Below are 14,729 nucleotides of genomic sequence, written 5' to 3'. Positions count from 1 at the left end.
GCATTGGCTGCATGTTTTATACCCCTGACTACCTGACGTCATGGAAGAGGAGACAGCAACCGACGCAGGACTCAAGACATTAGAATTCAGGCCGACTGAGGGCAACCTGCCAGCAGATTACCCAAATGTAATGACTGCAACAGTGAATACACTCCAACATCTACATTTATGGTAAGTGTACACAACTGTACTTTTTTGTTCAGTCCTCTCTGACCATTGACTTCCCTGCCACTGTTTTGACCCATTCATTTCCTAATGGTTGAGAGTCTTACAAAGCCATTCATTCTCATGTGGTTGAGGGTCAGGTAAACTGTGAGTAATGCCATCATCCATTTTGGGGATTGGGTTTTCTATTTATAACCCAGCTTTTCCCCATGCATGTCTGTAGACATCCAGTGTGTTGGCATACAGCGATAACCTGTAAGGGGTGTGTCATCCATTTTTGAGAAAAACTCAATACTCTACAGCCTTGCCCCCTCCCCTTATGACATATGCCTGTATCTGCTGTGCAATTTCCACTGAGAATTCTAATGTCAAGTGTTCTCTCTAGATGGGTGTACAACACTTCTGAAGGCATAGCCTCATCATCGTATCATTCCTGCACCAATTCCTCCATTGCCCAGGCAGCTAACTGGACCCTTGTTGACTGTTTTGTATCAGAGTTGGCTCTGAATCATGTCATTAGTGTGATCTTATGAAATGAGAACAAAAGAACTTTCTTAAAAAAATAAATAGATTGTCATTTTCAGTGACAGTGAAATACGCATTTTTCTTGTTCTGATAGACTTGAATGTATTTAACATTATTTTGTGTGCTATTGTTAATGACTGATAAGTCATGTAATGTTTGTTATAAGCTTGACTGCTCAAGTGTATTGTCCTGAAAATATTTTAAGACTATGTTGAAGCAGTAGAGAAAGACCAAGTGTGTGCGTCACTTGCCGGTACCCTCAAATTCAGGCCTGAATGGGCTTTTGAAATTGACAAAGTGCAGCATTTACAAGTCAATGGAAAACAGAAGTATATATTTCAGTTTGCTTAATGTTCTTTAAAGTGAAAGAATGTAGTAGATGTTGGCCACAACTTAATATGGTGAAAAGCAAGGAATATCTACATTACAGCTCTTACTGCACATGGACAAGATTCCAAGGAGAAAAAATTAATAAAAAAAAAGTTTGCTCAGCTATTTTTTTTTTTCCAAAGCAGTCTTACCAGCCCTTGTTAGTCTTGTTTATACAGTTGTGTGGAAGGGGGTTATATTTTACATCACCCCATATGTAAAGTACAGTTTTGACCACACTAGTATGAGGACCAACAAGGCTGTTAGAAGCAACAGCCTTTCAGGTGACCTTTTGCATGCCTGATTTTAAATGAAGTAATAGCTAAGGTGTTCCATGGTAGTTTTGCAAAGTATAGAGTTAACTTGTATGTTATTTTGAAGTTGTGTTGAGTAGAAAGACAAAAGGGACTCGGAATTACTATTAATTACAATTGTACTAAAGAACGTTTGGAGTTGATCAGTAGTGTACCTAGTGCAGTTTCCTGTCATACTGATTGCAAGTACTTGTTTTAGGGTGTTGTAGTGAACAAAACACAAATTAAAGGTCATGCTGCTAAATGATAGGAGTCTAAACATGAAACCGCACTCATTGCAAGCATTCCTAACCCTGGAAAATGCTGACATCTGTGCAGCTAAACTCTTGGCTAGGTATATAAGGGCCTCAGGTCCAGTAGCCTAGTAACTTGCTATGATCCTTTAAAAAAAAAATCAGGAGTTGGGTAAATTTTCCATCTTTCTCCAACATTGCATGCTACTAATAATCTACATTAAAAAATAGCTTATCCTTATGATGCAATTATTTTGGAAAGTGTTACTTGTTCACTGTAAAACTTGTTATTAAATCAAGTTAAGCATATCCCTTTTTCCAGTTAATAGGACAAAAGTCAAATATGTATTATTAAAAAAAACTGATCTAAGGCAGTTGCACAGCTAAGGCATATCTATGTTTAGTTATATGCTTTAGTTTAAACATTTTTAAAATATTCAAAATAAGGGTTTATTGGATTTCTTTATATTCATAATGTTGGCCCCTCGAGATTTACAGCAGTAGAGGAAGATCTGGATTCTTTGGTCAAAATTTTTAAGAGGGGCCTTCCCTACCAAGAATCAGTATCAGAGTATATGCAAAGAGAAAGGCATGGGGGACTGATAAGTGAAAGACCTACTTTGGTAGGTTTTTTAGTTGAATCAAGAGCAGAATCTGGTGTGAAAAAAGGATAATTAGTAGGGGATATAAAATATTGCACGATAAATGTAACAATCTGCTACAAGAGGTTAAAGATTGGATATTGGAAAAGGAATTTACAAGGGAACAATGGGAGGACATACTATGTCTCTCAGGTATGTAACAAAGTCCAGAAGGTTTAGCATGTTTGCTTGCAAGTGTTTACATAGGTATTTTTATTCCCCAGGTAGACTATAAAGGATTTTCTCATAGACAGATAATTATTGGAGGCGCAAGGAGGAAGAAAGTGGCAACTGGGAACATGTTTTCTGGGAGTATTAGTTGGCAGATTTTAAAAATTTCGTATAGTATAATTTGTCAGACATATTGAGGGACCAAATGTCTGTAACTAAGGAAATGATTAATTTGAGATGAGACTCTGGGCCTGAATTGCGTAGCTGCAGTAAGACCTTAAGTTTAATTCTGTTGGCTGCCAAAAAAGCAATTTGAAAATGCAAATCAAAATCTAAGCCAACTAGGTTTGAAGTATGCAGTATTGTTTAAAAAAAAAGTTAATAGAACTGAAAATAGGATCTTTAAGAAGCAAATTGTATATAAATAAATAGAATTTGTAAGAACAATGCAGTGGAAATAAGAAGTGTACACACCCCTGGTAAAAAGGCCAGGTTTTTGTGATATAAAAAATACGACCACAATAAATTATTTCAAAACTTTTCCCACCTTTAATGTGATCCATAACCTGTACAATTCAACTGAAAAACAAATCTGTTGGGGGAAAAATCTAAAAAAATAAAAAATGTACAATAAGCTTGTTGCTTTGTTTCCTTTCATCCTAGGTCTTTAGGAATGGCTGTGTCCAAGCAAACTATTTCTTCTTGAATTTCTAAAGCCATTTCTTTTTAGTTACTCCTTTCATGATAAGAGCGTTCCTTCTGTTGCTCTTTCTACTGGAGCTGTGGCTCCTGTTGCTGCTTTTTTCAAGGGTTTGGATATTAGCTCTGTTCTTGAGGCACCTGCCTGACTGTGCATACATTTACCAAGCACTACAAGTTGGATGGAATTTCCAGAGCTGGTTTTACTAGGGCCATCCTTCACGGCTTCCTCGAGAGCTCTGATGGTCCTTCCTCCTCCTGATTCCGGAGCTGTGGCACTCTCCCTATTCTATTGAGTACTGCAGTAGTGAAGTGGAAGGACATAGTACAGTTGTGTAAAACCTTACCATAACAGTAGATGTCTTTGTCTTCACTATTACAGTATTCACTCCCTTCCTCCTACCTGTGGTCCATTTCTCTTCTGGCTGTACTGATTACCTGTCTCTTCCTTGGACTGGCATTCCTACCGGGGCTCTCAGTTTTGAGGATGGTACGTCCGGACGTCACTTCTATGCCCTAGGCTACATGAGGAGTATACACGTGACACATGGCATACATTGAAGTAACGCAAAGGATTTGGTGTACTGGCTGGATGTTGGGCCTCTCTTGGCAGGGGATCCCTATTGTAATGAATATTTAAACAGTGAAGAGAAAAGGGCGTCTACTGTTGTGTTAAGATTTTACACAACTGTGCTCTTCATAGCAGTGAGCTTGGAGAGGAAAGGTGAGAGTGACCAGAAATTCTGTCTGGTGCGAAGGGAGTTGAGCCTTTGCAAAAGAAAGAAATAGATAATGCGTGGGCATGCAAGCTTGGAGGATAGGTGCCTGTTTGCAGAGGGAAGGGAGATGTGTATGTTCAGAGTAATGTGAAGGTAGCTGAACCTTCACAAAATTCAGAAGTTCATTTCCAGGAGCAATTATTCAGAGAGGAGAACGAGGAATAGATTCAATCAGGAAGGTTGCAGGATGTTTATCTACAGGATTTAATCAATTTTAATAAACAAAAGTGAGCCAGAAAGTGAGAAGAATTTTGTGAGGAGATATTAGAAGTAATAAAAGTGGAGAATTCATATGCAGAGATGGTGAAACGGGGAGAGAGAAGAGAATAAGACAAAATTAATAAGAAAGGAGGATTTAGTAAGAATCAAGTTGTAAAGGAGAAGAGCTTTACAGTTATGCCATTTGGGATAACATAATGGCACAAGCATTTCACCAAAGAGGTAAGAGCATTTATTCATATTAATAGACATGTTTTGTGACATTTAAGTCGAAAAATCTTTAAATTTTTTGCATACTGCATTTAAAGATGTTATGACATTACCATAATTTATAATTGAGGTTTATGGACTGGGGGTTGGGAGTGTAATATATTAAAAATGAGAAATGAAAAAATAGTGCGTATTCAGAGTGTTATAAATGTAGAAGGAAGCAAAGGCACTGACATATTGGGGAAAACTTTTTTGTGGAAAATTTGATCATTTAATTAATTGTGATAAAACTAACATTTGTGATAAAGTGGGTCATGATGCAAGGAGATATGAATTGAAATGTTTTGAATGTGAAAAAAACAGGTCATTTATGGATGGATTGTAAGGAAAACACAAGAAAAGAAGAAAGGTGGAATTCAAGAAACTGAGCAAGAGAGAGAAATATAAAGAGCTGTCGGTGTTGGATAATAAGCCAGGAGAAATTGGAAATGTAAAAGATAGAAATATAGAAAAAGAAGAGCAAGAAGTAATGGTAGAAACAAGCTATGAAGAAATTAGTTGGAATGGCGAAGGGAAGGAAAACTTCTCTTGGGAAAAGAGTAAAAGATGGGGGAAATTCAAAGGTTTATGTATGAAAGAAAATAAAGGGAAAAATAGTAGAATAAAGAGAAAAATAAGGAGGAGTAAAAGCAGAGCTGAGAATTTTGGGCAGTAAATGTGAATAGTATAAAGAATGTAAAGATTAGGGGTATTAGTGTTGTGTCACACTTGGTATGGTTATTATAGCAGAAGATACAATAATTTTAACAGAAGAGTAGAGATTACATGCAGAAATGTTATGGGGAGATTATTTGGAATATAGGAAAAGACATGCACAGGTATAGGAATGTTATGTAAAAGCTCGATAGGAATTTTACGTTTCCTTAATATTACTTAGGGTAACAGTTGTAGACCTGAGTTGGAAATAACAGGTTTATGGAATTATAGCAGTTTAAGAATATATGACAAAGAAAGAGAGGGAAATGTTTTAAAAAAAATTCTAGTAAGTGTGAACATGGATCTGATATTAGTGGGGGATTTTATTTGTAACCTGAGAGAAAAAGAGGGTGATGGTAAAATAATTTCAGAAATTAGAAGTGGAAAGATTGTGTGTGTGTGTGTGTGTGTGTGTGTGCGTGTGTGTGTGTGTGTGTGTGTGTGTGTGTGTGTGTGTGTGTGCGTGTGTGTGTGTGTGTGCGTGTGTGTGTGTGTGTGTGTGTGTGTGTGTGTGTACAATAAACAGTGGATTTAGAAGAAATAATTTTAGAACAGAGATTATTTCTGAAAGTTTGAATTATACAAGAAGGGATAAAAGCTGCAGGATTTTCAGATCATTTGGCAATTTGGATAGAGGTTCAAGAAAGAAAGATATTTGAAAATAGATAAAGATATTAAAAGATAAATGAGAAAGATTTAGATAAAGAAAGTATAGACTTGGTTAGGCAGTTATGGAAAGATTGTGTTGGTATGAGAGAGTTTTAAAAAAATGGACGTTTTGGTGGATAAGTTTAAGAATAAATGTAAAAATGTTTTTTTTTTTGAAATGGCAAAATCTAAAAAAAAAAAAAGCGGGGGGATGAAAAAATACAAAGTAATGATGCTTTTAGAGATTTATTAAGAAATAAGATTTTTTTTGAAAGCGAGAAGATGTATGAGATATGCCAAGAGAGATTCAAAAGAATATTTAAAGATTTTCTTTTACAAGGGAATGGGAAGAGGTGGAACCTTAGTTGAATAAAATTGTAAAAGAAAACCAAATGGGAGAAATAAGAAATGAGAGAGGAGAAGATGTTATAAGTTTAAAAGAAATGAATGTAATAAAGCAATATATAGAAAAAACATTTAAAGAAAATAGAAAACAAAAGTAGAATGTTCAAAAAGATAAAACAGGATAATGAATTAGAAAATGAAATAACCATGGAAGACATGAGTAAGCTGTTAAATAGCAAGCATCATGATTTCTTTATTTATATACATTATAGATATTTTATATATACATATTTTTATACATTAACATATGTAAAACATTTTTATATTTTGTATATTTTTCATACATTTTTACATTTCTGTTTTTACATACGTACTTGCATATGTTTATATATCTTGTTGCATATTGTATGGAAACATATATATATTTTTAGTTTCACATGGATTTAGGTCTTTCTTGATATAAGTGGTTATTATGACTTGAACTAACAGCATTGCAACAGTCACTATGACTACTCGCCTGATCTAAATGAATTACTTGATTGAATTTAATTAAGTGTAATTGGTTAGTATATTTAAAGACTGTTCTGTGATTAGTAAATGAAATCTGATGAAGCGTGCAGCGTTTGGTACGTGAAAGCGCTCATTCTTGTCTACAATTAAACTTTGGAATTTTATGTGCATCGTAGTGGTGGTCTTGTCCTGTATTTTCGTTATTGTTTGGTTTCTTTTCTGGAATCGAGACCTTTGGAGAGCAGCTGTACCTTGTTTCACTTTATTGCTTCCATTATTTGGTGTCAACAGCGATCACACTATGGAGCCTTCTAACATTTCTAATGTGGAACTGGACTATAATCCTGAACCTATGAATTTAAATCAGAAATGGAATGATATCCTTGAACCGGGCAGTAATCCTTTACTTACCCTGGAGCTACATCCACTTTCATTGCCACCTCCAACAGGTACTGTAAATAATCTAAATGAGTTTAATGATTTAAGCAGAGAATTAGAAAACAGCTTATATAAATTACAAAGACTCATTTGGCAGAGGCGACACATGGAGGCCAGTCTACATTTTCAGATTGTACCTCGAGGCATGAGAGTTTTGTGCATGCCTACATATGGAGATAGTCATCCAGAACTGCTTAATAGATGGCAAAAATTGAATTTAGAACTGAGCAATAATTATGTGAAATTATTGATGGACTATTTTTCACCTATTGAAGCTGAGCTCATGCGGAAGGTAGAAGCGTTGAATACAGATATACGAGCTCGCTTCAAGAATGTGATATTTATAAGAAAATTGGAGAATTTATATGCTCAAGTAGCTGCTTATAGTGATAGGCTACAACAAACAAAATATCGGAAGTTGCAACGGGACTATAGAGATTTCTCTGCAGGACAGGTTTTTGTCTGGTCGAAGAATAACTTAACGACCAGCCAGGCAACTTCTGATAATAGATATGCTGAAAAGCGTAGCTCTCCCTTTAATAATAATAAGGTTCCAAACAATGTTACATCGAATATTAATGAAGCTACTGACAGCAAGAATGTTACTGATTCTGATATGCCTACTGAGTCTTTAAGTGATATTTTACTTTTAAATATCACGTCATCAGCAGCTACACCACCGCCTAATCAGCAGGCATTAACCGAACAATAGGAAGCTAACGGTCTGGGAGCCAGACCGAAAGCGCTGAGTAAAGGCTCAGCAAGTTTTTTACCGTATCCAGTGAAACTCCGCAACCTTTCAGAGACAGGTCACACAGTCGGGGACGGAGGAAGCGAAAGTTCTCAGGAGGATTCCAGACCAACGAACGAAGAATCAGGAATTAAATCAATTGGTTTTCAACTTATCCAGGTTCGAACTTACTGAAGCAGACTATTCGTTGTTGAACAAAGGTTTATCTTTCATACCGTCACAGGGTAGTGACTTAAGTGAACTGTTGACGGATTTGCATCTATTTGGACGCACATTTGCACTTAAATTGTTTAACAATGATAATGTCAGGTCCGCACAAAATATGAATAGATTTAAATGTAAAAGTTCTTTTATGCCTCCATTTTCAGCCAATGTTGAATGTTTTATACAGTTATGTGAAAATGACTTGTATAACTATTTTAAAAAACATGAACGCAAATGTACTTATTTTAATTTGAACAGGGAGCAACAAGCATCTTTGTATAACCTTTCTAAAAATGTTGAATTAACCATCAAACCAGCTGATAAGGGGGGAGGTTTGGTATTAATACAGATGATTACCACATATCCATGACGGATATGTTGCAAGATATTAATACATATTTGAAGGTTGATTCTGAATATCTGACCAAACTGATTATGAGAGTATATGACAATCTCTATGACCTATTAATGTGCAGACAGGTTACACAAGAATTATATGAATACTTTTTGGTTGAATTTCCATTGGTACCTTATATAAAAGGGTTACCGAAGATGCACAAAGGCATTTTACCCCCCCCCCCCCCCCCAATGAGACCCATAGTGTGGCAGGTGATAGCTGGGTTACTGAGAGAATTTCCAACTATTTGGAAAGTTTATTGGGACCAGTAGTTAGAAACATACCTGTAATTCTTACAGATTGCTGTCAGCTTATTAATGGCATACTGGTGACGCTTGATGTAAAAAATTTGTTCACGTCCATTCCTAATGATTTTGGTATAGAAGCCATAAGGGAATATCTATGTACTTTGGAGAATTTTAATAATGGACAGGTTATTTTGATATGTGCACTTTTGGAATTAGTATTGTCCAATAATGTTTTTCTATATAGAGATGTACTGTATGCTCAAAAATGGGGGGGGGGTCGCCATGGGGGCCCCATGTGCAAATTCATATGCAAATCTTGTTGTACATCAATGGGAAAGGAAATTTATGTTTGACAGTGCATTTTTTAAGAAAGTTTTGCTGTATAGAAGATTTGTTGATGATGTTCTATTCTTTTGGCAAGGCAGTATAGAACAATTACAAGCCTTTATTAACCATCTAGGATCTACTACTGACTTTCTAAGATTTTCTCTTGAATTTTCATGCAATAAAATAAATTTCCTGGACATAAGTATAATGAAAGATAGTCAAGGCAATATTTCTACTACTTTACATAGAAAACCTTGCTGGAAAAATGCATTATTGCACTTTAGTAGCATGCATCCCAGATTTGTTTTTTGTAACATAGTAAAGGGACAATACCTTAGAATTATGAGGTTTTGTAAAGAAGATCTTAATAGGCAACAAGAACTCAATGCCATGTATACTCTATTGTCAGATAGGGATTATCCTGTTTCTATGCTAAGTAAAATAAAGGAAACTGTTATGGATGTCCCCAGGGATAATAGTAATTACATCGGGAGAGTCGCCAGTTATGCAGGAGGTAGACTGAATACAAATAGAGCTACTAAAATCACCTTTATTACCAGATACACCAATGATAATAAAAACATCGTTTGCATCATTAATAAGAATTGGAAGGTACTTATTGCTGACCCCAAGATTCAGACCATAATAATTTTATGTACTGAACATTATCATGATGAATTTAATAGCAGCATGATTAGGCATTATGATAGTAGGTACTTATCCTTGTAAAAAATGTAACATGTGCAAGTTTATTTCGAAGGAACAAGATTTTATTCATCCTATTATCAACTATAGATTTAAACCTAAGTTTCATGCTAGCTGCGAAGATGAAAATCTTGTATATTTAGCAACTTGCACATGCTGTTCAGCGTTTTATGTAGGGGATGACATCCAGGAAACTAAAAAAATAGGATATATAATCACATATATGATATAAAGAAAAATAACCAACAGAATGTATTGGCGAAACATACAAGTAGTTTTAAAGATCATATTTGTGAGTTCAAAGTATTACAATTGATAACCAAAAATAAGAGGGGGGAATAATAAGAATTACTTCGAATCTATTGAATTGTGCTGGATTTTCAAACTACGAGCGCATATAGAACCTGGTTTAAACCAATTCATTAGTATTAAGCCAGTATTAATTGCACGTAAATATTAAATAGCATCAGGAAACATAAGAATTATGCATACAAGTATATTTTTCGTCATTTATTTATTTAGTATTATTACTTTTACATGGCTTTTACCATCTCCATGAATGAATTGATATTTTTATTTTTATGAATTTATTATTATTTCATGATTTCTTTATATACATTATAGATATTTTATATATATACATATTTTTATACATCAACATATGTAAAAATTTTTTATATTTTGTATATTTTTCATACATACTTACATATGTTTATATATCTTGTTGCATATTGTATAGAAACATATATATATTTTTAGTTTCATATGGTTTTAGGTCTTTCTTGATATAAGTGGTTATTATGAATTGAACTAACAGCATTGCAACAGCCACTATGACTACTCGCCTGATCTAAATGAATTACTTGATTGAATTTAATTAAGTGTAATTGGTTAGTATATTTAAAGACTGTTCTGTGATTAGTAAATGAATGGTTAGTATATTTAAAGACTGTTCTGTGATTTGTAAATGAAATCTGATGAAGCATGCAGCGTTTGGCACGTGAAAGCGCTCATTCTAGTCTACAATTAAACTTTGGAATTTTATGTGCATCGTAGTGGTGGTCTTGTCCTGTATTTTCGTTATTAAATAGTAAGCACTGAATCAGCAACAGGATTGGATGGGGTAGAATATCTTAAGTATAAAGACATGTTAGAATGGCAGAAGTATTTCATGGAAGTGTTGAATGTTTAAATGAAGGTTTTCAGAGAGAAATGTGTGTTGGAGCTATGAATTTGTGGGAAAAAGAGGGCATTAAAAACTGGAGACTGTTGATATTGAATAATTGAGATTGTAAGATTTTTATGAAAATAAAAAGAGGTTGGAAAATTTAATGAAATATTGGAAGAAACTATTTGGGAAAAGGAAATAGAGAGTTATTGATTATAAGAGAAATTGTGGGCGATGCAATGAATAGGAATACAGAAGTTAAAATCATGGCAGGTGAGTTGAGTAAAGCATTTGACAAGATATAACATGAAATTTTATGGTAGGTAATAGAATACAATACAAGTGAGAAGATATCAAAAGTATTTGTTACAGTACATGGAAAAATGAAGTTAAAATGGTAGTTGGTAGGGTTGGTTAAGACAAGGATGCCCAGTGAGTAACATTTTATTTTCATTGGTTATGAATGCAATCATTAGCAAAATAAATACAGCATTAGAAGTAGCAAAATATATGACTTTAGAAGGGATTAAAGCACTAGTTATGTACCCTTATGAGGATGATACTGTTTTAATGACAAAGAATGAATGGAAGTAGCCATTAAGCAACTTCATAAATATTTGAGGACTATAGCTATGAGTATAAATAGGAAAAAAGTAAAGGTGTTGTAATGATAGTTAAACATAAGAAATATTCAGTTTAATGTGGAAGTAATAGAAATATTGGGTATACATTTTGGAAGGGATATAGTTAAATTGCAGCAATGGGAAGTTGTCATAAAAAAGTGTTTGATAAATTCTGTATTATTGGGAAAAATTGCATACTTGGCAATATGTATATGATCCCTATGCAATATGAAAAAAGAATTGATGTCTGTTGCGTTTCCATTTATATGGGAATCCATATTTTACCCAGTAAAAAGAGGTGCATTATATGTTAAAGAAAAAGGTTTGGGTGTAATAAATCCACTGGTTTATGTAGCTTCATTAAATCAGTATAAAGTGTTGATTTGGATAAAGGGGGAAAACAAACCATTAATAAGTATAATAAGAGGAAAATATGAGAAAATGTGGTGTATGATTAAATTTAGGAGGAAAACTGTGAATGGGGAAATAAGATCAGCAAGAAAAAATTATGGAAAATAAATTCTGTAGAACATGGTAGAAAATAATGGGATTCAAATATAATGAATAAATATTACTGTATTTGTACATGGGAAAAGGAGGAAGAAAAAAAAAAGGGGGCTACAGAAGTGAGAAAAGAATTGTGTACGAAGTATGTAGATTACAGCAATTTTCTGTGGAGATTAAAAAAAAAAAAATACCAGAGAAATCAAATATGCAGTATAGAAAAATAGAAGAAAGAAAATGCAATGATGGTGGTGAAGTTGAAACAGCCGAAAGTGTATTTTTAAGATGTAAAAGGATAAAGAATTTTGGGAATGTGAAATGTATTGGAAAGGGATTAAGCAAATGGAGGATATAAATATGGCTATGTTTGAATATGGATATTATAAGAATTTGAAAATTAATTTTCCGTTCCATATAGTCCATATTATATAACATTGAATGAGTTAAAATTTAATGGGAAATGTTATTGGCAGAGATATTGGAAAAAAAGACTTTTGTTGTAGAAAAAAGGGTGGGAGTCAGAGAAGGCATGAAAATAGAGCATGCAATGTATGTATCAAGTTATGTAAATGATGGAGCATGATCGGAAAAGGATGTAAATGTGTAAGATGTAAATATTGTCGATATATTATTTAATAAAGGACCCCTACTTTTTGCAGTAGGTGTAGCCAGATACTTTACATCCACCTGAGCTACCACCAGTTCAAGCACATGGGATCTCTACTTAATGTCTCGTACTAAGAGTGGCACACTGAGTGTAGCAACCTTCTTATGCTACATTGCAGTGTCAGCAATCTATGTACCTTGTGAAGGAAGAGCAACCCGCAGCCTTCGGAATCAAAATACGTGTGTATTACCTACTGTGTTACTGACACTGACAAAACTTCATTTGCTGCTGTTAAAGCATTTCCTTTTACTGTGAGATGATATTTTTCTATGGCATCATTCCATCCGGGATGTTGTTTTATGCTGTCTTTATTTTTTGTGTGTATTTGTCAAAAGCCTCAAGTACAAGCCGTAGCTCTGCACTGCACTTTAATTTTCCAGCCTGTGTCTCACATTTTATTTATTTCTGTAAGCCCAAATTGAAACCCACTTCTCCTGTGGTTTCTACTTCATTTGATAATCTTGAATTTGTAATCAACATGTTCTGGCTTTATTACAAAGGTCTTGGTTACCCTTGTTTGGATCACTGTAATTGTTTTTTTGGTTGTCATCCTTCACTTGCTTTGCTGCTTTGGACTTTGGGATATTGTCATTCCTGGTATAAAATTGCAACTTTGTGTTTTGTTTCTCTAGTGTGTAGGAATGTGCTGAAAGTCTGCACTTAAATTCTGTCTTTATTATGAGAATTATGAAATGAGATTATTGCTAACATTTTCTGCCTCCGTTATGTTTTCATTATTACAGTGTTTACGTATCTGTTTTGCTTGCATGTTCTGGGTGAAAATTACAGCCTCGGGTAGATAGTAGGTTACCTAGGTGAGCTCCAATTCATTCCTTACCCTTTAACCAATTGGTTCATCCAGCTTTGAACTTTATTAGAATTGCAGTTTATACATTTCAACCTTGGCTGACTTTGCTACTCAGGCTATTTTACTGCTTGATATAAATTTTTTTCATTGCTTTTTCCCTCATTATGCGAGGCTGTGCTGAAAAGACTACATTTGTAAGCAAATTCACTTTTAGTAGTAGTGATAAATTACAATTCATTCCTTGTCTGCCAGCTGCTTTGTTCCTCTCTGATTCAGGTTACTGAGTGCCGTTGGTATATTTCAGCCATGGCTTATTTTGCATCTGTGGACTCAGGATGTTTGATTTTGTGGTATAAGATTGTAGCTTTTTAGTGGTTTTCTTTCCTTCTATGTATGACCTTGCCAAAAGTCTACTTTTATGAACAGATTTTGAATTGCATTTTGATACTCACCACTGTATCTTCTTAAAGAAGAAATGCACCATTTCCGTGTACGTATGGTATGCCTGTAACTGTACTTTTAGCTAGCGCTTTCTTCTTGTAGGCCCTTCCTTATATTTGATTTTAGTATCAATAAACTTTTTCCGTATTTTAACATTTGTGATTTTCATGTTTTAATTTTGTTTGTGACCAATGCAGGCATAGTGCTTGACTCATTGGGTGTGTATAGTTTTAGAATTGTATCCATCATTAGTTTAATGCAGTTTTGCATTCTGTTCACTTGACCTCAAGATGCAGAGCATGAATCCTTCACTGCGACTCAGTTCATCCATACTAGGGAGTGAGTGGTTGGTTGCTTTTGGGTTGTCTGTCCTTGGGTTGCCTGTCCTGGATGGAAGATTGCAGCTCTGTCTCACTGCTTGTATGACAACTGGGAGAACACTAGGTGTTGCATCCATGTAGCACTGACCTGCTGGCTACACAGTGCCAAGAAATGCTGTCCTTATAGCAAGTCCAAAGAATAGCATGTGTGTAGGCTTCATGTTTCCCTGAGAGCTAGGCTGTAGTTATGGGGTTCAAGGCATCAGGAGCTCCGGAAGGTCTGCTTGACTTGCTGACTGGCCACTTCATACAACCCAGTCTTCCCCTCTAAGAGGAGATAGGGCTGGTGAAATCAAGCTGGGAAGTAAATGAGACACTAATGTCACCCCCAACATTCGTGAAGAAGATGGTGTGATCATTGCCAGGAACCCTTGGCCAGCCAGGAAGCAAATTCAGTCTGAGATGGAAAGGGGCTTGGTGAACTAGCCCTGATCCCACAAGAGCAACAATGTGGCCAGTTATTGAATGAGGGTAAAGGAGCCAT

The 14,729-nt window shown here is 35.0% G+C and overlaps 1 protein-coding gene across 1 annotated transcript in view; it reads left to right on the top strand.

The window, feature by feature from the left end:
• Window positions 1-14,729, top strand: part of MAP4K4 (mitogen-activated protein kinase kinase kinase kinase 4) — a 3,343,981-nt gene that overhangs the window by 406,044 nt on the left and 2,923,208 nt on the right. Inside the window, exon 5 of the mRNA XM_044071965.1 lies at window positions 6,876-7,716. Coding sequence (XP_043927900.1) covers window positions 6,876-7,716 — 841 coding nt within the window. The remainder of the gene's footprint in view (window positions 1-6,875; window positions 7,717-14,729) is intronic.

The sequence above is a fragment of the Protopterus annectens genome, chromosome 5.part0 (genome assembly GCF_019279795.1).
Source record: "Protopterus annectens isolate FY-2018-M chromosome 5.part0, PAN1.0, whole genome shotgun sequence".
In the NCBI taxonomy this organism is placed as follows: Eukaryota; Metazoa; Chordata; order Ceratodontiformes; family Protopteridae; genus Protopterus; species Protopterus annectens.
Note: the sequence above shows the minus strand (reverse complement) of the source record. Positions and strands in the feature narration are given on the sequence as shown.